Here is a 23,412-nt window from a genome sequence, read left to right as displayed (position 1 = left end):
CCATATTATTAGTAGCGTTTAATTGTATTAGGTAGCAAATGTAAGGTCCTTTTTCAAACTTGGTCTATTTTCGTGGACAATAAAAAATGGCAAATGTGGTCTATTTTTCGTGGACGGATGAAGTATTTTAATTGGTTCTACCATAGTTTTAACTTTATTTTAATCATGTATATTTTAATTATTTCCACCATTTATATTTTCTCTACATTTCCCACTAATTTAATTTAATTTCCTCAAAAGTAATTGCAGAGAGCTAAACTTCAACATGCACATTTATTTAATAAATGGAGTATTAATTATACTATATCATTTATTTCAAAAATCGTCCAATAGATTATGGAGTATAAATTATAATAAAAATATCTGTAAATAACTTGAAAATTTTCAATATTTTAATTTAAAATTATTTATAAAAAATAAAAATATTTTAAAATGCTTGAAACTTTCAAAAGTTACTATTAATTTAATGAACAGTTCATCTCAGCCGCCTCAATTACAAAAAAAAGGTCTATGCTAGGCTATGCCCAGATTTATTTGAAAGCCCAATCAGCCTAGCCCGACTTGATTTGGGTTGGATCGGCTCTGCCTACTCAAAAAATCTCATAGTTCACTCGATTATAATAAGTACTCCCTATTTTGTTATTAAAATATTTTTAATTGTATGAAAATTTTATATAAAGTGTTCATATATTACCATATTAATCAATTATACTCCCACTGTTCCTCCACAAGTGAGGCGATTCTTTTGGACACCGAATTTAAAAAATGATGTTTGGAGAGTTATAGAGAAAATAAAATAGAGGTGTTAAAAAATAAAATAAAATAAAATAAAGTAGGAGAAAAAATAAACAAAGATAGAGTAAATGAGTTGTCTTTTTTAAAAATTGAAATTGGATTGGATTTCGAGATTTTCCAAAAAGATATACAAATCGTTTGTAATGGGCGGATGGAGTATAAGTTATTTATAGATTGGATTTCAAATTTAGTCCTTAGATAATGTACGTTGCACCTTTTGGTTCCTTACCTCAACATAATATCGCTACATGTCTCTGAAAAAATATAAAATATCATTTGATGTCATGTTTTTCCTTTTTCACCCCTAAGCTTTAAAAAAATACAATGTTAAATTCATATACCTTTATTATTTTAATTTAGAATTTCCATATATTTTATTATTTATGTATATTATTCAAATTTTTGCATAAATAATTTGGATAGAATATATTTGTTTCTATTATGTGTAGATTTATTAACAATAAAATATTTAATATCCATATTAAATAAAATTGAGAAAATATATTTTATTTTATATAACTGTTGAAATTTGAAAACATATTATTTGAGTTTAAATAAATAATTTTTAATTATATATATATATTTTAATCTTTTACATTTATTATGAAATTTTTGTTTTCCCTTTTTATGCAATGATGTAGAGAAATGGGAAAGATCAACTATGAGACGAGGAAGAAGAGAATCACGTAAATCTAACCATAAGAGTAGCCGGCTTTCTATTCTACTTCAATAAATTATTCATTTAAAATTTTCGCTGGAGATGTTACAGTTAAAACCTATCCTTAATTTCCATGATACATAGATTTTTTTTTTCTACATGCAATTCCAAGTATTCTTTGGGATCAAACAATTGGTCATACAATTAAAAGTCTTATAAAAACGGCATTAGTCACATGTGAAATGTTAGAAGCAATGCCTTTATATAATACAAGTGTACTACTACGTGTGTTTCCTAATTATATCTTCTTCACATGCAAATATTCGATGAACCAATCACTTCAAAATGGCGAACATAACACGACAGTTTACAATTGTTTTATTAATGTAAGATTCAAATTAATTATTAAAAAACATTTTAGTCAGCATCAACGACGACAGTCTTGTATTGATTTCAATAATAAAAAATGGCGGCGTTGCTGTTGATGGACCGCATTTAATCAAGTTACACATTTTCAAGTCTTTTTAAGTAGTCTATAATTTATATTTTATCTAACATATTACATATTTTCAAGTCTTCTAAGTTGTCTATAATTTACTTTATCTAACTTACAAAATAAATAGAAGTCGGCAGGAGACCATGCCAGCTTTTGATTTCTTTGCACGCAGGGATTATTTTTCCAATTCTTATGTTGACTACTTTCAGTTGGAAATTAATTTTCTTTTATCAGTATTGTGATAGTATTAAATTTGTTGATACTTATTCAACACTGATTTTTCCACGAACGTTAAGTCTAAAATAATGAACTTCAAATAATAGAGTTGGGATCAATATCACATTCCCATTGGCAGAAGGGTGGGGAAAAACTCCACTTGGGAGTGATTCAATAATGTTTGGTGTATCCCACTTGAGAGATATAGTACCTAACGATTTAAATGAATAAAGACCTTCAAATAATAGATGATACTCCAGCTCTTCTTTTACAAACAAGATATTTTTTGGGGCACATTATTTAAAATATTGATATTTGGAGAATTATGTGCAGAGAGAGCAAAATATGCGAGAAAAATAAAATACTTAAAAAGAGTAAAGAGAGAATAAGTATGAAAAATAATAAGGTATACAAAGAGCAATTGTATTATTAATAAGGTATACAAAGAGCAATTGTATTATTTTCTGTCAAAAAAAAAATTAACTCACTTAAGGTGGAACGTCTCAAAAAAAAATTGTTTATGATGGGAGGATGGGGTATTTATTAGTATATTAAATTTTTCTATATATTCTGTCAATTTTTCATAAATAAATTATGATATATATAAATAACCAAACAAAACTATTTATTACTCCCCCGTCCCACGTTACTTGAGACGTTTCTTTTCGGCACGAGATTTAATAAAGTTGTGTTTAGTTAGTTAAATAAAGTAAAATAAAGTAGATGAAAGAATAAAGTAAGAGAGAGTAAAGTAAAAGAAAGAATAAAGTAGATGTGATTAGATGTTTTATTCTTAGCCAAATAATAAAATAAATAACTCAAGTAACTTAGGACAACCCAAAATGGAACATGATTCAAGTAACTTGGGACCGAGGGAGTACTATAATGTATGATAATAAATATTTTATTATTAAGAAAATATTGTACTCCTTGCTTCAGTAATTAGGAGTCCGAGTTGAGTTCGGCATGTATTTTAAAAAGAATATAACGGAAATCGGATTGAAAAAGATAATAGAAATTTGATGTACGTGTGAGCTCTCTTGCGTTAAAGATGAAGACTTGCAATAGGCTAGTTTATCTTTCTAGTTTTGAATTTAATTTCAATTGTCTTGTTCGTGTCAAATTCAATCCCTTAAGGGATTAAATTTATCTGCAGTCGTTTCAAATTAGGATTAGAAGTTGAGTTTGAATATAATTCTATCCCTTTAGGTGGTGTTCGGTTTCCAAGATAAAATACTACCAAGATAAAATCTAAGATTGAGTAGTGAGATTATTTTAGTCATAGGGAGTTCCCTATGATTAATTATTCCATGATTATCCATCTATGATTGAATTGTAGGGTTGAATCTCATGAACCAAACACACTACAAATTTAATCTCGGATATAATCTTGCAAACCGAACGCCCCCTTGGGCTGATTAACCCGCAACCCGTTAGTGCCAGACCCGAAAACCCGATGGCTGGCCCGGAAACCCGATAAAATTTCTATTGTTCTATTTGTTTGACTCTAATTCAACACTTCATTGATTATTTTATAATATAGATTACTGAAAAAATAACTTTCCATTTTATATATTAAATATATAAATTATATATTATGTTTTTATTAATATAATAATAGAGAAATGAATTAGAAACTTCAAATTCACTAAAAAATATAGTATTTAAATTTCTAAACATGCTTTAAAATTTCTTGATGTTTATGTTTTATTTTGCATAAATCTCAAATATTAGTATTTGATCACGTTTATGTTTGAGTTTAAGCATATATCTCAAATTTATCATAATTAAATATTTTACATTTTATAAATATAACTAATTTTCATCATTATTTATTGGATTGATCGCATGTTAATTTTATCGGTAGCAACCCGATTAACCCGATGGGCTAGCCCGAAACCCGAGCTTTTAGGGTTATGGTTGAACTTTTATAACCCGGAAAAATCACAACCCGATTAGCCCGCACCCGATTGACCCGCAACCCAACTAGGGTTGGCCCGAAACCCGATGGACTGGCCCGATTGATATCCCTAGCTGTATATAAATCTATCACCCGGATTTAATATGATCGACTTTCCTGACATGAATTTCTATTGTAGGCTAGGGCACATTTGAGGTTAAATTACAATAATTAACGTCTGCGGTCAATGTCCACTACAAATTTTTTGCAGTCAAGGGCACATTTGAGGTTAAATTACAATGGCACATTTGAGGTTAAATTACAATAATTAAACGTCTGCGGTCAATGTCCACTAAAATTTTTTTGCAGTCAAATATATAGGGTTTTCCTGGAAAAAATTATTGATAATTGATTTCAGTCAAGTCAAAACAACACATTGGAATATGAATTTGTAGCTTATTCTGAGGCATCTACAATTTGATTTAGGTCGGTTACAGTTAATTTCTCCATTCAGGTTTGGCGCACTAGTACATTGAGCCCACTCTACTAATTGAATATCCCTAATTAGTAATTATAAGGGCAACACTTCAATGAACTTCCAATAACATGCAACTGAAAGAGATGATTTTCCTCACTAAACACGTTGATATTATCATGTTGGTTTGGCAGGATATGTCATTGTCCCTTTATCTCCAATAATTTATCTCTTATACTCCATTTAAAAGAGTATTGTTTTGTGGTCGACAATTTTCCCTTCAATTTACCGGTTAGTTTGGTTGGCAGAATTCAATCCTAAATTAATGATTACTTATTGATTTAAAATTTATTTACTTATTTAATTTTTTTAATAGTAAAAAAATAAGAATCTCAAAATGAGAAAGTTGTGTAATACAGTATTTTAAAAAATATTCATTCACTATATTTTCTTAATCATCATATCCCTAGTTTCATGACACTTACAATTTTTTAGAATTTTATTAAAGATACAAAATACTACTGATAAGAGTTATTATTATTATTATTATTATTATTATTAGTAGTAGTAGTAGTATATCCTCAATGATTAAAGTCCAATTTTAATCCTGAATGTAATGATGTGTTATAGTTCTGATCCAAAACAACTTTATTTCAACATTATGATTTGATCTATTTTAGCTAAAAAGTAATGGGTTCGTTAAATTTTAAATGTAAACTCAATTTAACACAATTAGTCAATTAAATTGGTTATCAATATTACAATTTCTATAGACCGACCCTCAATATCATAATTTTACTTTAATTTCATTTTTTTTGTTTTTGCAACATATTTGAATAACATTTATAATATATACTGTACGAATTATTTTGTAAATAAATTATACTGCACCTATAATTAAGAATGCGAAAAGAATCGAATGAACGAGGGGGGAAATATCATCTTCAATCATGTCACATTCATAAAGTTCTCCATGTATACGCATAGTTTAGCTACATTACTTTGTTGATTATCTGGATTTGTCGTATCGTGTACCATGCAGGGTTAGGTTGTGTTCGGTTTGCTAGATAAAATAATAGTATGAAAATATAATCTAGGATTAAGTAGTGATATTATTTTAGTTGGATGAGGTTGACTATGACTAATTATCACATGATTATTCATCTAGGATTGAGTTGTGAGATTCAATCTCATGAACCAAACACACTGCATATTAAATCACGAGATACACAATCTTGTAAACCGAACAATCTCTCAGAGTGTATAGGTTAATGTTGTAAGAAATTTTTGAAAAGCTCAAATAAGTTAATTTCTCATTCGTTCAATTCGTTTGATCATATGCTCAACATTTTTGATATTCGTTTCTAAGTTGACTCAGTTCATGCCAAAATTACCATGTCCACTGAACTTTGTATGATTTGATCGAGTTCATACTAGGATAACCAAGTCTAGCTAAGCTGGCATGAATTGACAATTTTTACTAGGATTACTGAGTTTAGGCTGATTGTCACTTTCATCCACAAATCAGCTACTATATATTTTAGTTTTTTAAAGTTTGCAGCTAGATATTGATTTTAAGTACTCCCTTTGTCCTCCATTATATGTCTCGGTTTTCTATTTTGGTTCGTCCCTTATTAATTGGTGCGTTAAAACTCGTGTCATCCTTAAATAGTGTTGATTTTAAGTACTCCCTTTGTCCTCCATTATGTGATATTTTAGTTTCTATTAATGGTTCGTGCCGAGTCAAAGTGAGACACATATTAAGAGACAGAGGGAGTATTCTGCTGGGCTAGTTCTAAAGTTGTTATACTACATGTAATTTCCTTTTACAATTCTAAAGAAAGCAAGTTCTTGATTTTAAAATGTTTGTAATGGTAAAAGAGGCTTACATCTTTTTTAAGTTGGCACAAGCTATGCTGGCTGTACGCACAAAAAAAATAGTACTGAATTATTTATAAAAAACTGTTAATTTAGACTTAGTAGCAGTAGTGATGTCAATTAAAATAATTGCAAGTATATAATATGTCTACAACGATAAAGAATGACGATAATCTAATTAAACATGTAACTTAACACCACCACTAAATGTAAAAAATGGAACAAATAAATTTATTTAATAAAAGTATGAGAGTGATTATTTGTGTGTACAAACATAAGGTTGGCACCTAAATGATTATTCAGAAAACTCGCCCAACTTGTGTGGTTAGAGTTTTACAGAGCAATATTTCCCCATATTTACATTACATTACATGAGATATAAAACACTAAAATCTCTGAGGATATCAACTGCTGCTGTGTGGTCGCATTCAGGCACCATTCTATGTCCCTTTTTGACCAAATTAAGATCACAAGTTGTTGATTAGATGAAGACTGTCCTTTGCTCCACCAATTAGTGACACAACCGTAGCCGCAATGTGTTTCGGACTGAGCCCGGCTTCTTCGATTTGATCCGTCTGCGCCCCGTGATCTATGTACCTGTCTGGTAGCACCATTGGCCTCCACTGCAATACCCAAAAATAAAATTATTAGAATTATCCCAACGTAGTTGAGTCGTAGTAATTACAGGTGTTTTTACCTTAAGGCTTCGGTCTAGAAGTCCGTTGAGGGACAAGAAATGAGAAATATGTGCGCTGAATCCGCCAATAGATCCCTCTTCAACAGTGATGAGAACCTCATGCTCCTGCACCAACTTCTTGATCAGCTCTCCATCGAGTGGCTTACAAAATCTCGCATCTGCCACGGTTACAGACATGCCGTGCTCGTTAAGAAGCTCCGCCGCGGCCAAACAGTTCTGCACGATAGTACCGAATCCGAGGATTGCAACTCTGGACCCCTCTCTTAAAATCCTTCCCTTCCCAACCTGTGATTGACCAAATAATAAAACCGTATTTATTAATAATGTGAGGGTGTTTTTACTGAATGAAGAAGCTATGCCGTATACCGTACCTCCAGAGGGGTTCCTTTGTTGTTAGGCGGGAGAGGCGCGCCGACCCCGTTTCCTCTGGGGTATCGGACGCAGCTGGGGCGGTCGTCGATGGCGGCGGCAGTGGCGATCATGTGCATGAGCTCGAGCTCGTCGGAGGGGGCCATGACGACCATGTTGGGCAGGCAGGCCATGTAGGTGGTGTCGAAGGCGCCACAGTGGGTGGGGCCGTCGGCCCCCACCACTCCCGCCCGGTCCATCATGAACCGTACCGGGAGCTTTTGAAGATCTACGTCGTGAACCACCTGATCGTATCCCCTCTGCAGGAAGGAGGAGTAGATCGTGCAGAAGGGCTTCAGCCCCTCTGTTGCCAGCCCGGCTGCGAACGTGACAGCGTGCTGCTCCGCTATCCCCACGTCGAAGCACCTGTCCGGGAAACGCTTCTGGAAGTAGTTGAGCCCCGTGCCGCCCCCCATTGCTGCGTGGATCGCCACGATCTTGTTGTCGGCCTCTGCTTCGGCCACCAGAGACTCGGCGAAGTATTGAGTGTAGGATTTGGTGTTAGATTTGGATTTGATCTGTTTCCCAGTGTTGGGATCAAACTTGACCACACCATGCATCTTGTCTGCAGCAACTTCAGCAGGAGGGTAGCCTTTGCCCTTCTCAGTGATGATGTGGATGAGGACAGGCCCTGGCGCTGGCATTTCCTTAACCTTGTTGAAAATATATACCAGATCTTCTATGTTGTGGCCGTCGACAGGGCCGATGTAGTAGATCCCGAGCTCCTCGAAGAGCGAGGCCCCGGGCTTCCCCATCATCCCCTTCATGTAGGTGTCCACCTTTGATGCAATCTCATGGGCCTGCTCTCCCATCTGCTTAGTCACGCCCTGTTCCATTTCCATGTTAAGTTAGTATAAGTAGTAACTGAGGCAGCAACTGATACTGAATTTTGACTGATCTATCTACCTTTGCTGCTTCGCGGAGTTGGCGGAACTTTCTGCTGGCTTGTAGACGGGTGAGGGCTTTGCTGAGGGCTCCGACGGGGGGAGCAGGGCCGTCGATGGTGGCAGTAGGCAGGGAGACTTGTTTGTTGTCATTCAAGACTATGATGAGGTTGGAATCGAGGAATCCTGCGTTGTTGAGCGCCTCGTACGCCTGGCCGGCGGTCATGGCTCCGTCTCCGATGACCGATATCACATGGTTGTCCTTGTGTAACAAGTCTCTCCCCACAGCCATGCCTAAGCCAGCAGAGATGCTAGTTGAGCTGTGGCCAGCTCCAAAGGCGTCGTGGGCGCTTTCGTCGCGTTTAGGGAATCCGGCTAGGCCGAAGGTTTGTCGAATGGTGTGCATTCTGGACCTCCTCCCGGTGAGGATCTTGTGCGGGTAGGCCTGGTGTCCCACATCCCAGATGATTTTATCATCTGGTGTGTTGAATACATGATGCAGCGCAACGGTGAGCTCCGACACACCCAAGCTCGAGCTTAGATGCCCGCCCGTTTTCGACACCGAGTACACTATCTCCTCCCTCAACTCATCAGCCAATCTCTCCAGCTCCTGCAAAGTAAATACGTTAAACACGAGGCTGTGGTTGCATTTCTAATTCTGCAATTATTATTACCTCGATGGACAGGTTTTTCATGTGAATTGGATAGTTGATGGTATCCAAAATCGGCGTCGGAGGCTTCTCTCCCGTGAAATTCAGAGATCTCGTTTTCTGCCTCGTCAAACCATCCCCGCTCGCAACAACGTCGTTCGTGTTGTCGTGTTGAAGAGCTGCCACCACCGCAAACTGACAAAAAAAAACAAAACATAAATCGTTAAACAAAAGAATTGGATCAATTAATCTTATAAATGAATATCATCACTTAAAAACCTTAAGCTTTTTGAGGGGGAGAGCTGCAGTAGAGCGAGATAACAAGGTTGAGGAATCATCAGAGTGGAGCAAAGGCAAGAAACTGCTGTTGAGAACTCCACAAGATGATGCCATCTCTCTTTCTCTGTGTGTGTATCTCTTTCTAGGAGTGTTGAGAGAGAGAGAGAGAGACAAGTAGTTTAATTATTTGAAGGAGAAGTAGTTTAATTATTTGAAGGAGAAGTAGTTTATTAGTGCTGAGATTGTTGTAGCATTTTATAGCAAAAAAGTAAAGAGGGAGGGGTAGATAAAAGACGCGATTTCTCAAGCAGAAAATGCCAGATTAGCCTGCCAACTTTGGCTTCGTTGGTCAAGAAAAATTAAATTTTAATTAAAAACACTTGCCGTTTGGACTGGAACATTTTCAATAATACTCTACTACATATACTAATTACTTCAATAAATTCAGAGCGGTATTACTATTTACTTACTACTAGTGATGCAAATTATTATTACTATAATGGAGATAACGAGTTTGAATTTTTCTAAGTAGCGCATGCTCTGTGTATGTCCTTCATGATTTTCGTAATTCATGATATACATATATCCATATTATTTAATTAAATGGCGATAAGAGAAAATAAATTTATTTGATTGTATAGTCAAATTCGATAGCTGGACGTACGAGAATGGTCAATGTGTCTGATTTATGTACAGTCATAGTTTGGAAAATTAAGAATTGAGTCGTAGTATGAGTTGAGTTGAGGTGAGGTGTTTCCAAGTTGATGTACTGACTACTGAGTCAGAATTTTTCTATTTATTTAACAAAATGGTTGCCATAATTTAATCATCACACATATATATGGTTTACCAGTACGTGATTATAATAACTAGTAGTATTTTATATGATACGGCACTCAATATCCTATACTCCAAATTTAATCTATTATACACAAATGATACATTTATAAAGATAAAATTATCATTCTCTTTACAAATATAAAATACATTCAAAATTCGAATTGGATGGAGAAGTATATAGGAGTATTTTAAAAGTGTGCTTGAAAGTTCAAACTATACATTATTGTTGTTGTTATTATTATTATTATTATTATTATTTAAAGATGGTTTAAACCCAAAATTAATTAAGTGCGATTGCATGATATTGATTAAGTTTGGCACTTTCATTTTTGCACTGATTAAGTCCTATTAGTTTTATTGCAGTTCGTGTTAAAAAAATCTTTCTGGTCTTCGAAACTTGACTTTTAACAGAAGTGAATGAACTGCTGATCATGGGTTATAAGGCGAATTGAAGAGTAGTAGTTTATTTTTGTATGGTTTAGATTTCGGTAACCCAATTCCGTATGTGATTATCATGAGAGCCACGTAGAAATAGAGGGTATCTATTGTCTGCATATAAATATGACCACCTTATCATATAGCAAAAAAAAACAAAAATTTCAAAAACTTTAATTGCAGCAATTAATTAACTTCTCCGAGCATTACTAGTTATATTAATTTGCAATACGCAGGAAATGAGATACAATCTCCCACCACTATTTCATAGTGTTACACTAAGTTCTCTTATAATCTTTAATTTACGATATAGATATAGCGTGTAATTGGAACATTTAATTAAATAGATGGCCATGTTAAATTTTAAAAATTAGAGTTTTGAGAATTTGAAAATTTTATTAATTACTCCCTCATTCCACGAATAGAAGTCCCGTTTTTTCATTTTAGTCCGTCCGCGAATAAGAGTCCTTGTTCACTTTTACCATAAATAGTAATAGGGTCACTTCCACTCACTCACATTTTATTTAAAACTAATATATACAAGTGAGACCCTATTTCACTAATTTTTTTCCATACACTTTTCTACATTTCTTAAAACCCGTGCCGCTCATAAATGAGACTCCTAATGGCAGATGAATGGAGTATTTGATATGTTAATATTAGTTGGTATTACAAAACATATTACTGATATCTATTTAAGTACTCATATTCATGAAGCAAGAAGCTGATATTGAGTCAGAAACTAATATTTATTGTGATGCCAACTGATATTAATGTATTTGCGGATTGATATAGCCATGTGTTTGTTGAAAAATTTAAGATACAAACTTGGTGGCGAAAATTACACGGAAAAGCTAGGAAAATTTACACGGAAATAACTGAAAAAATTACACGAAAAACTTGTGGAAAGTGGTAAGCCGAGTCGAGGAGTCATCTTTCCGCAAGACGAGATACGCCTCGGTAGTGCTCACGGTTTGGTGTGTTGTCCCCAAAGATAAAAAGGCTTCGTCTCTGAAGTAGCAGCACCGCTAGCAGCAGAGCTCCGGCGAACGGGAGTAAGGCGGGGGCAGAGCTTCGACGGGATGATTATGCAGAGAGGGAGAGAGCGTGTATGCAAGAATGCTTGTGTATGTTCTGTATGTTCTGTACATAACGCAATGGATGCATGCCTATTTATAGGCCAAGTCCACCCGCAGGGGCATTGATGGAGTCAATAGTCATTATGTGTGCCATGATGACTTGACTGTAACCATCGGGGGTTATTGACCGGTGCACTAGCCATTGGGAGCTGAAGAGACATGACGCCCCTGGACATGCTACACGACGGGGTCCATCGGGGACATTTTGTCTCCCATTATGCGTCGGGGTTCAGCGGGGACCTTTTGTCTCCCGTTATGCGTCGGGGTCCAGTGGAAACATGACGTGGACCAGGACCCGTCGGGGATAGCGTGGAGTTTGGGGTGGTCTAAAGGCACAAGGCACAAGGCACAAGGCACCCGGTGCATGGGACACGGGACACGGTGCGCGGTGCGCGGCTCGCGGGCGGGCGGCGGTGGTGCGCACGTGCGCGCGTGTGGGCTCTGTCACCCATCTTATTCCACGATAATTATTACACATAATAATTTATCTTATTAAATACTTTATCAAAGAAGTTTATCATCCCCGGTGTAGGATAATTAACACTTAGTTAATTAATCCCTTAGTTTTTCTCATAGCTCATTTTTAGCTTTATTGTGAACACCTTTAATATATTATTTCTCACTCACCGGGAATCAGATTTGAGAAAATGAATATACTACGGTCATCTACTTGGAACATAGATCGACGCTATTGCATTTAATTTCACAAAATTAAATGTCTTGTAACATTTATTATTAGTCAAAGTCATTGACCAAGCACGATTCCAACAATCCCCCACATGAGTGGAAATTGCCAAATGCATATGTATGCAGACACAAGCTCAACCCTCAAGAGGTATGTAAGGATATGTAGTTTTTGGCTTTGAACCATCCATAGTCAACACCATCGGATACACAGGCGGACTAGTAGCGCGATGACTTGAACTAGTCCTCCACGGCGTGCACCGAGACAATGATGTTAACACTTAAACACCTCAACCTCATCAGTTCTCACGTTTGTGTCCATTTCAGGCCTTGGACACCACTTTGGATTCATAAGTATATTGTTTGAAGCGACCACACTTCACACTTACATAGGTGATTTCTCATTAAGTATCTTTCCATACTCGGTCTCTTTGAGAACTTCATCTCAACGAGATCCTTTAGGGATCATTAAAAGTCATAGACTTAACCTCACCACTAGGCAAGTTTTTTCAACACTCTATTACTCTCAAGGGAATAGATGTAGATGAGTGTTCACACGAATTCTCATAGCTTAGTTTTCCCATTGAACCAAGTTCTTGGGATCTCCAGTCATCATGGTTGGGTTACCACTATGACAATTCTTTAGTTTGTGGATTTCAAACCCATTCCCTCTAGCAATTTATCCATTTGATCACGATTTAACCCTTTAGTTAGCGGATCCGCTAGATTATCCAATGACTTCACGTAGTCAATTGTAATCACTCATGTTGTGATCAAATGTCTCACGGTATTATGTCGTCGATGGATGTATCGAGACTTACCATTGTACAGGCCACTGTTTGCCCTCCCAATAGCGGCTTGGCTATCACAGTGAATTAACACTGGAGGCACGGGCTTTGACCAACATGGAATATCTTCAAGGAAGTTTTTAAGCCATTCAGCTTCTTCCGCAGCTTTATTTAATGCTATGAATTCAGATTCCATGGTGGATCGGGCAATACATGTCTGTTTCATGGATTTCCACGAGACAACAGCACCCCCAATAGTAAAGACATATCCACTTGTTGAAAGTAAGTCTTTGTTATCGGATATCCAGTTTGCATCGCAGTACCCTTCAAGTACAGGGGGTATCTCGAAAAGTGTAGCCCATGATTTTGAGTATACTTGAGATACCTCAAAACTCTTACAAGAGCTTTTCAATGCTCTTTGCTTGGATTGCTCGTATAACGGCTCAACTTGTTCACTGCGCACGGAATATCAGGTCGAGTGCAATTAGTAAGATACATAATGCATCCAATGACCCGTGTATAATCTTCTTGTGCAACAAGCTCACCCCTGTTCTTGCTCAAGTGAACATTGAGCTCTATAGGCGTCTTAGTCGGGGTGCCATCATATGCGTTGAACCTCTTTAATACTTTCTCAACATAATGAGATTGTGTTAAGGTGATTCCTTCGGATGTTCTTAGAATTTTCATTCCAAAAATTACATCGGCTAGACCCATATCCTTCATGTCGAAGTTTCTCTTTAACATGGCTTTCGTGTCGTTAATCACTTGGGTGTTACTACCCATGATTAACATATCATCAACATAGAGACACACTATAACGTATCCATTATCAGTGTTCTTAATGTAGACACATTTGTCACATTCGTTGATTTTAAATCTATTTGATAACATCACGTTATCAAATTTCAAGTGACACTGCAACAGCGCTTGTTTCAATCTATAGAAGGATTTAACCAGTTTGCATACCTTTTTCTCTTGTCCAGGTACTACAAAACCTTCAGGTTGTTCCATATAGATTTCATCTTCAAGGTTACCATTTAGAAACGCAGTCTTAACATCCATTTGATGAATCTCAAGATTGTGTACAACAGCAATCGCAAGAAGCACTCGAATTGATATAATCCTCGTTACAGGTGAGTAGGTATCAAAGAAATCGTACCCTTCCTTTTGTTTAAAGCCTTTGACTACCAGTCGAGCTTTATACTTGTCCACTGTTCTATCGGCCTTAAACTTTCTTTTAAGGACCCATTTGCATCCTAAAGGTTTACCACCTTCAGGTAGATCAACCAACACCCACGTGTGGTTTAGCAAAATTGAATCAATTTCGCTTTGAACAACTTCTCTCCAATGCAACCTGTCTGGGCCATCAAAGGCTACTTTTATCGATGTTGGTTCTTCATCCAACATAAATGCAATATAGTCAGGACCAAATGTCTTTGGTGTTCTGACCCTGTTACCACGTCTTGGTACCACATCGTTTGGATCAGGCCTTATTCGCTTGCACGATTCTGGCTCTTCATCCACTGATTTAGAACTAGTGGCTTCATCCTCAATTCTCGTCTCTGAATTGGGTGCAATATTTTCCTTGTCTTTGCGAGGAAATATATTTTCAAGAAATATAACATTTCTTTACTCAATTGTTGTTTCCACGGTCACAGTCGGTATTTCAGACTTGTGGACAACAAATCGATATGCACTACTATTAAGTGCATACCCAATGAAGATGCAGTCAACCATTTTAGGACCGATTGTAACTTCTTTGGCGGAGAACCATTACCTTTGCCAAACACCCCCACACTTTGAGGTATTTGTAGGATGACTTCCTTCCCTTCCACAACTCATAAAGAGTAACGTCCTTACCTTTGCATGTGATTTTGTTTAGGATGTAGTTGGCTGTCAAAACAGCTTCCCCCCACATGTTCTGGGGCATCCCCGAGCTGATCAGTAACGCATTCATCATCTCTTTGAGAGTTCGATTCTTGCGTTCTGCAACACCATTAGATTATGGTGAATATGGTGCAGTTGTTTGATGAATTATACCACTTGCGTTGCATAATTCCTCAAACGGGGCTACGTATTCACCTCCTCTATCATTTCGAATCATTTTGATTTTACATCCAAATTGATTCTCGACTTCGTTCTTATAATTTTTGAACGCTTCTATTGCTTCGTCTTTACTTCTTAAAAGATAGACATAACAATATCTTGTGCAATCATCTATGAATGTGATAAAGTATTTTTTACCACCTCTCGTTTGCACCAATTTTAAGTCACATACGTTCGTGTGAATTAATTTAAGGGGTTTCGTGTTCCGTTCAACCGAATGAAACGGTAACTTAGTCATTTTCGCCTCAAGACAAGTTTCACATTTGTTTTGAGTTTCTACTTCATTTGCCATTAGTAAATCTAAACTTACTAATCTTTTAATGGCATTTGGATTTACATGTCTCAATCTATTGTGCCACAAGTTAGAACACTCAGTCAAGTAAGAAGAAGTAGGTGCATTCTTATTATTAGCCAACGGCTTAGGGACATGGTGTGTAGCTACACTAAGCTTGAAAAGTTCGTCGGTTACAAAATCTTTTCCGAGTGACTTTCCAAACTTGTACAAAGAAAACCTATCAGATTCGAATACAAGTTTAAACCCCTTATTCATTAGTATTGATCCCCACACTAGGTTCTTGCGGATGTCCGGGACGTGCAACACATCCTTCAAAGTGATGGTGACGCCAGAGGCCATCATGAAAATCACGTCCCCAATGCCGAGGACTTGAGACGAGGCTTGATTCCCCATATTGATCTTCATCCATTCAACAACGGTGTAGGAGGCGAACTTGCTCTTATCGGCACAGACGTGGGCAGTAGCTCCAGTGTCGATATACCAGTCACCTTTGTTATCAACAAGGTTGACTTCTTCCGTGACCACAACAACAAGGTCACTTTCATCCCAGTCCTTGAACTCTTTTTCAACAACGTAGGCAAGCGGCTTCTTGTTCGGCTTGCGGCAGTCTTTGGAAAAGTAGCCAGGTTTGCCACAGTTGTAGCAATTGCCTTCAACCTTCTTCGGAGGCTGTTTCCTCTTGCCCTTATCCTTTGCAGTTGGACGGGAGCGTTTGTTGGAGGGACCGCCGCGCTCCAACAAATTGGCCTTCGCAACATTTGGGCCATGGACCTTAGCCAAATCATCGTGTTTGCACACGTCTGACTCGATGCACAGCTTTACGATCAAGTCTTCAAGATTCATCTCCTTTCGCTTGTGCTTAAGGTAGCTCTTGAAGTCCTTCCAGCCGGGTGGAAGTTTTTCAATGACCGTACCCGCCTTGAAAGCTTCAGGCAGGGCCATTCCCTCGGCGGCGAGGTCGTGGATGTTCAGCTGAAACTCTTGCACTTGGTCCATGATTGGTCGGGAGTCGACCATTTTGTAGTCTAAGTACTTGGCTATTACAAATTTCTTAGTGCCCGCATCATCACTACGATACTTCTTATCTAGCATTTCCTACACTTGTTTTGATGTGAGAATAGTACAATACACGTTGTAGAGACTATCATCTAAAGCACTTAAAATAAAGTTTTTACAAAGATAGTCTCCTTTGCGCCAATCGTCATACTCGACGTACATCTCGACACGTGCCTCGTCCTCACTTGGCGGGGTTGGCTCATTCTCCTTGAGGAAGTTCACGACGCCCAACGTTGTTAGGTAGAACAACATTTTCTGTTGCCATCTCTTGAAATCCGTTCCCGTGAATTTCGATGGCTTCTTGGCGGGTGGCATCATCCTTGGTGCCATTGGTGCCGAGTTTGTCTCATGAAAGAGACCAAGTCCGTTGCCCCCCGTATGAGCTAACAATTGGTTGGGGCACAGTACCCCCCATAGTTGCATGGAGCATGGAGGCCCCTGCACTTGTGCTGACCCCGATGGATCCAGCACCCGTGCCGACCCCGAAGGATCCAGCACCCGTGCTACCCCCGAAGGAGCTAGCACTCATGTTGACCCCGAAGGATCCAACACCCGTGCTGTGCCCGAAGGCCCGACACTCGACCCAATGAAGGATCCAATGGAACCACTGAAAGTGGAACCAACCGATCCACTCGAGGTGAATCCGGAAACCGTCCCAAAGGGGTTGTCAAACACCTAAGGGGTTGTTGAGGAAGAAGTTGAGAAGCCAGAGTCGGAATCATCGTTATGTCCGACGACCGTGCTGACGGGTGCAACAGGGGACACAGTGGATGGAACGGTGGCAGTGGCGGTAGACGGGTCAGTCGACATCTCCAAGTAAAGGTGTTGATTAAGTTCAGTTGGTGTGTGTAAACTCTTTAGTGGCAAGAATACTTCGTCTTGCGATTGTTGAAAAATTTGAGATACAAACTTGACGGACGAAAATTACACGGAAAAACTAGGAAAATTTACACGGAAATAACTGAAAAAATTACACGGAAAACTTGTGGAAAGAGGTAAGCCGAGTCGAGGCCAATTTCCACAAGACGAGATACGCCCCGATAGTGCTCACGGTTTGGCGTGTCATCCCCAAAGATAAACAACTTCGTCTCTGAAGTAGCAGCACCGCTAGCAGCAGAGCTCCGGCGAACGGGAGGAAGGCGGGGGCAGAGCTTCGACGGAAGATTATGCAGAGAGGGAGAGAGCGTGTATGCAAGAATGCTTGTGTATGTTCTGTACATAATGCAATGGATGCATGCCTATTTATAGGCCAAGTCCACCCGCAGGGGCATTGATGGAGTTTGGGGTGATCTAAAAAGAATAAGCGGCCAAGATCCAAGGCACGAGGCACGGGTCACGGTGCGCAGCTCGCGGGCGGGCGGCGACGGCGCGCGTGTGTGGGCTCTGTCACCGATCTTATTCCACGATAATTATTACACATAATAATTCATCTTATTAAATACTTCATCAAAGAAGTTTATCATCCCCGATTTGGGAAAATTAACACTTAGTTAATTAATCCCTTAGTTTTTCTCATAGCTCATTTTTAGCTTTATTGTGACCAACTTTAATATATTATTTCTCACTCACTTGGAATCGGATTTGAGAAAATGAATATACTACGGTCATCTACTCGGAACGGAGACGTAGATCGACGCTATTACATTTAATTCACAAAATTAAATGTCTTGTAACATTTATTATTAGTCAATGTCGTTGACCAAGCACGATTCCAACAGTGTTGTGATTTTAAAAAAAGTTTTGAAATCATAAACTATCTCCGCCATGTTACTCAAAAATTAACCAATCCTTTTATGCTAACATTAATAAAAGCTAGAGCACATAATATTAATATTTATTTAGGAACGGAGGACATTTGCATCTTCACCCATTCTCAAATAATCAATAGTCGTTGGATCAAATCACAGAAAAAAAATAAGGATTTCTATTTTTAGATTTCCGTTTATCATGATTGAAGCGTTGATTCCATTGTTCTTTGGTGATTTCTCGGACAATGTTTAACTATGCGTTCTCGATCTGGCGGCGTTCGCCTGAACCTGCACGCGAATTTTGTTTTGCTTCTTCACCCATTTTCAAAGATCTAAAAAAAAGGTTCCGACTTTGACAAGAAGGGGGCGGAGCAATGACTGTTACAAGGTCGAAATGGGTCGCTTAGGTCCACTAGGCAAGCCTGCACAACTGCATATGGTAGTCAATGAGCTCATGATCAGTCAGATATTTGGGCGACTGACAGGTTCTCCCTCTCCCAGATGCAGGTGGCGGTGTCCAAAGCGGTGTCTAAAGTTGAAGCACATAGTTTATTTGGGAGAAGTGTTTTTCTTAAGACATATGCTCCCTCCATCCTAAAAAAATACTATCAAGAGATGATACGAGTTTTAATACATAATTGGTAAATTAAGAGGGAATGAGAAAAAGTAGTTGAAACAATGTAGTGGATTGTGAGACTTAGGGCATCACAAAGGGGTAGATGATGCCACGCCTGATGCATCGTCTGCCATTGCAGGTGGGCGGACGAAGCCACGCCCCATGCCCACGCCCTAAGCTTAGTTCGCATATAATGAGGCGGACGATGATCGCCCGCCCCATATAATGAGGCGGGCGAGCAGACGATAGGTCGGACGATGTTAACATTTTTTAAATTTTTTTTTTTTTCATTTTTTCACTCTATAAATTTACCTAATTTCCCATATTATTGACACCAACTCCTATTCCCTACTCAATTCTCTCTCACCCTAGTAAAATGAATCCAGTCGATGACCTCACTACCACTTGCGACATAAATCGGGCCTTGACTCGAGCCCTATTCGATTACGTGGCTCGGACTATGAACGATCTCTTGTCTAAACGTGAGCGTGACCAGCAAGAGGCGAAGGAAGCCTCGAGGCCAATCCAATGTCGGACCTCGGTCCACCGAGAGCACGACGAAGCTGCCAACATCCGTTCACATACCTTTTTCCGATGAAGCATGCTGGGGCCCGACGGTTTTTCACTGCTGATTTAGAATGCGACAAGATCTTTTTCTGCACATTATTCACACGTTGGAGGCACGCGACACATACTTCCGGTCACTGGCGGAACTACATACATAGGGGGAGTGGCTTAAGCTCTTAATGAATTTATTTTTTTAATTTTTTTCTATTATAAAGTTCAAAAAATTATTCATATATATATATATTAGAGTGAACTACATAAAATGTCCCTGATGTTTCCATTTGTTTCACTCCAGACTCCTGACTTTAAAAATATCGCCACAAGGCTCTGACCTTAACATAATCACATATCATATATTTATAGTCATTTTTCAGACTAAAATGCCCTTATGCCTTGCAGGGCATTTCAGACAAATTGCTCTTTCTTGCAGGCCTACTCTGTGTTGCAGACATGACCTTTGTCAAATCAAAATTGATGTTTATTGGTTAATCAATCGTTTCAGTTTTGCACCATTCTTAAATGTTTTAAAATCTGGGCATAGTGAATTCACTAAATTGTATGATTAGATGGGCCATGGTGTCAAATCATTACTAAATCATATTTTTCGTAACGTAATTAACATGTAATTATAAAAAAATAGAAAAGAAGACGCCTTTTTTATATATAATAGAGGAACATAATTGAATTATAATTGAGGACGCCATTCTTACGAAATATCGAATTTCTTTTAAAATGTATAGGTAGCCGGCTGGCCATAAAATGAGGAGTGACACTATTTTTTTATATAAAAATAACAAACAATATAGTACTAATAAATTAATAATCTTATTTAATGTTTAAACATTTAACATTATTATGTATTGCTACTCATTCTAGATAGAGATAATGATTTGACTCTAATAAATAATAGTCATAAGAATTTTATATTATTCAAACAAATTGTAATCAATAAATTATTTTTTATTTACTAAATCACCACTAAATGAATGGTTTTTGACTTTTGTTATGGTTGAACAACGACATTCTTACTTTAGTATAAAATGATTCTACGCCAGTTTACATCTCTCAGCAGCAGCAATGATTCTACGCCAGTTTACATCAATTAAATAATAAACTAAATAAAGGCGTAGTAATATTGTTGGTTCGAGTAAGCAGCCGAGGTATAACCTTAATCATTTTTATATTTAGCTTATTGTATTTATAATTCAAAATTTGGGAAATACAATATAAGGTTTGGAATTATATTTTTCTCTGTCACCTTAATTCTGGGCCGTTTACATATTAGATTAGATCGTCCCTTTGCAGAGTGAAATTTTTGAAATGTATTTGTTAAATTACAAATGGAGTATGGTATACGTGGTATGTATGTGTGGTATGTCGACTGAACCGCTGCTGACTCACCCATCATAACTGATGGCTGACACGCGGCCGTCAAATCACGCCAGGGTTGCAAGCAGCATGCAGGGCCGCCACTGCAGAATCCATGTGGTATGACCATAATGCCCTTTTAGGGCTGAAGGGTCTTTTTGTCCAAAAAAACCTGATACGTGATTATGTTAAAGGCTAGAGACTTGTGGCGATATTTTTAAAAGTCAGGGGTCTGGAGTGAAACAAATGGAAACGTCAGGGTCATTTTATATAGTTCACTCTATATTATTATATAAAAGCCCCTATAAATAATCTAAATTACCTACAAATTTATTTTTAATGTATTTTTTGAAAATTTAGCCCCTACTTACGTTCATTTTTGCATCTGCCACTGCTTCCGGTATCATACCGATAGCATCGGCAGACCCGAACTGTCGCCTGCATGCAAAATTGCACGATGCGATTCGGCAGTTAACCTACGGCGGCACGATGAATATGTTCGATTAGTATTTCCACGTCGGGGAGACAACTGGGCCCGAGTGTCTGAAAACATTTTGTGCAAAAGTTGTGGAGGCTTTCAGCAACGCATATATGCTTAAGCTGATCGCTACTGATTTCCAGTCCCTTGTGAAATTATACGAGAGGACGCACGAGTTTCCTGGAATGTTGGGAAGCATAATCTGTATGAACTGGGAGTGGGAGAATTACCCGACCGTGTGTAGAGGACAATTCACCAATGGATACAAGGGCACGCACTCGACGATGACCCTTGAAGCCATCACTAACCAACGACTCTGGATTTGGCATGCTTGCTTCGTTGTGGCCTGGTCGAACAACGACATTGACATCCTGAAAACATCACACTCTTCACCAACCAATGCAATGGAAATGGCTAGCCATCGAGTTCACTGCCAACGGACGCTGGCATCATATGGGGCACGACTTGGTCGATGACATATACTCGAGGTGGCCTGTTTTTGAAGATGATCACCACCCCAACGGGTCTGCGAGCTTTTTTTTTGCTCAACGGCAGGAGGTTGTGCAGAAGGATGTGAATCGTCCGACAAATTTTGGTACAAGGCTGTCATCGTTGATGTCATGTACACAAGCATAATCTTGCATAATATGATAGTCAATGATGAAGGTGCAAGAGTCACCGAGTGGGATGATGAGGAAGCTAGACCTAGCCCCGGTGTGGTGACCCCGCCTCACGTTCGAGGTTTACCGATGGACAACAATGAGGTTCTAGCGGCATATCACAATGCGCAACCAGCAATACAATGCTTGCCTAATGTTCGATATGGTTGAAGAAATTTGGTCATGCAACCGTTGTTGAAATTGTAGTTTTTTTTAATAAAAATGATGTTTTTCGTATTGCGATCTTAATTAACGTATATTTTGCTATTTTATTATATTAAAAAAAATTAAAAAAATTACAAAATGGTTGTTAAAAGATAAGGCGGGCTTTAGGGTGGTCTATAGTCCGCCCCATTGCACGTGAATAGGCAAGACTATAGAATGCTGATGTGGAGGACTATAGATTGTTATAGGGCAGACTATAGTTTGCCCCATTGTGGATGCCCTTATAAATGATAAAGTAAAAAGGAGAAAATGTTTCCGTAAATGGATATGGACTATTTATATGAAATAGATGAAAAAAAGAAAATTGAGTCTATTTCTATAGGACGAATGGAGTATTTAGTATACCACATAATAGGTTAAATATAATTAATTATGTCACGTAATATTATTAAATACTCTATCTGTCTCATAAAAATAGAGATTATTTCTATTTTCGTCCGTTTCGTATAAATAACACACTTTTATATTTGTTAACTCATTTCTCTTTAATGAGATGAGCATCATTATCTAATAACAATACTTCAATTACTTTTCCTTTCTACATATCTCTTAATTTATCAATTGTGCATTAAAACTCAAGTTGTCCCAAAAGTTTTCATTTTAATGGGACACAAAGAGTATAATTAACTGTGCCACATAGAATTAAATATACTAGACCCACTTTCCTTTTTAATTTGTCCCAACCAAGATGACCCATTACTAAAAACGAAAATACATTTATCTCTACTTTATTCTCTCTATCTTACTTTACGCTCTCCACTTAACACATAAAATAAAAATGCATAAAATCCCGTGCCACCCAAGGAATGAGTCATTTTCCTTGGGACGGAGGGTTTATATGTTATCAGTGTTTTACTAAAGACCCATCGTAAAAAGTTGACAACTATTATAAAATTTGTGATCTTTAAAACCATTTTTATAGTTTATAGGAAGACTTCTATCTAAAGTTTATTTTTTTAGCTCCAATATCCAGCCACTTAAACGTGCCTAATATTAAGCTGCGACTATTAATAGTCGCCAAAAAAACCCTCCAATACGTTTAATTTAACCACTTAATTAAAGTCTAAACCAA

The 23,412-nt window shown here is 37.7% G+C and overlaps 1 protein-coding gene across 1 annotated transcript; it reads right to left on the bottom strand.

Moving 5' to 3' along the window:
- Positions 1–6,628: 6,628 nt before the first annotated feature.
- On the bottom strand, positions 6,629–9,573 carry LOC121795765 (probable 1-deoxy-D-xylulose-5-phosphate synthase 2, chloroplastic). Its single transcript, XM_042194359.1, has 6 exons — positions 9,337–9,573; positions 9,082–9,252; positions 8,430–9,017; positions 7,487–8,350; positions 7,116–7,400; positions 6,629–7,041 (listed from the first exon to the last, which is right to left on the bottom strand). The coding sequence occupies exons 1-6, from the start codon at positions 9,448–9,450 to the stop codon at positions 6,886–6,888; spliced, it is 2,178 nt and encodes a 725-aa protein (XP_042050293.1). The 5' UTR covers positions 9,451–9,573; the 3' UTR covers positions 6,629–6,885.
- Between the last annotated feature and the right edge of the window lie 13,839 nt (positions 9,574–23,412).

Source organism: Salvia splendens, chromosome 3, assembly GCF_004379255.2.
Source record: "Salvia splendens isolate huo1 chromosome 3, SspV2, whole genome shotgun sequence".
Lineage (NCBI taxonomy): Eukaryota > Viridiplantae > Streptophyta > Magnoliopsida > Lamiales > Lamiaceae > Salvia > Salvia splendens.
The sequence above is the reverse complement of the archived record's forward strand: the minus strand, read 5'-3'. Positions and strand labels throughout refer to the sequence as shown.

Coding starts and splice junctions, on each gene's coding strand:
- LOC121795765 (XM_042194359.1), bottom strand. CDS start 9,450: ATGGCATCATCTTGTGGAGTTCTCAACAGCAGTTTCTTGCCTTTGCTC. Junction 9,253..9,336: donor TCCCCCTCAAAAAGCTTAAG/GTTTTTAAGTGA, acceptor TTTTTTTGTCAG/TTTGCGGTGGTGGCAGCTCT. Junction 9,018..9,081: donor TGAAAAACCTGTCCATCGAG/GTAATAATAATT, acceptor TTTACTTTGCAG/GAGCTGGAGAGATTGGCTGA.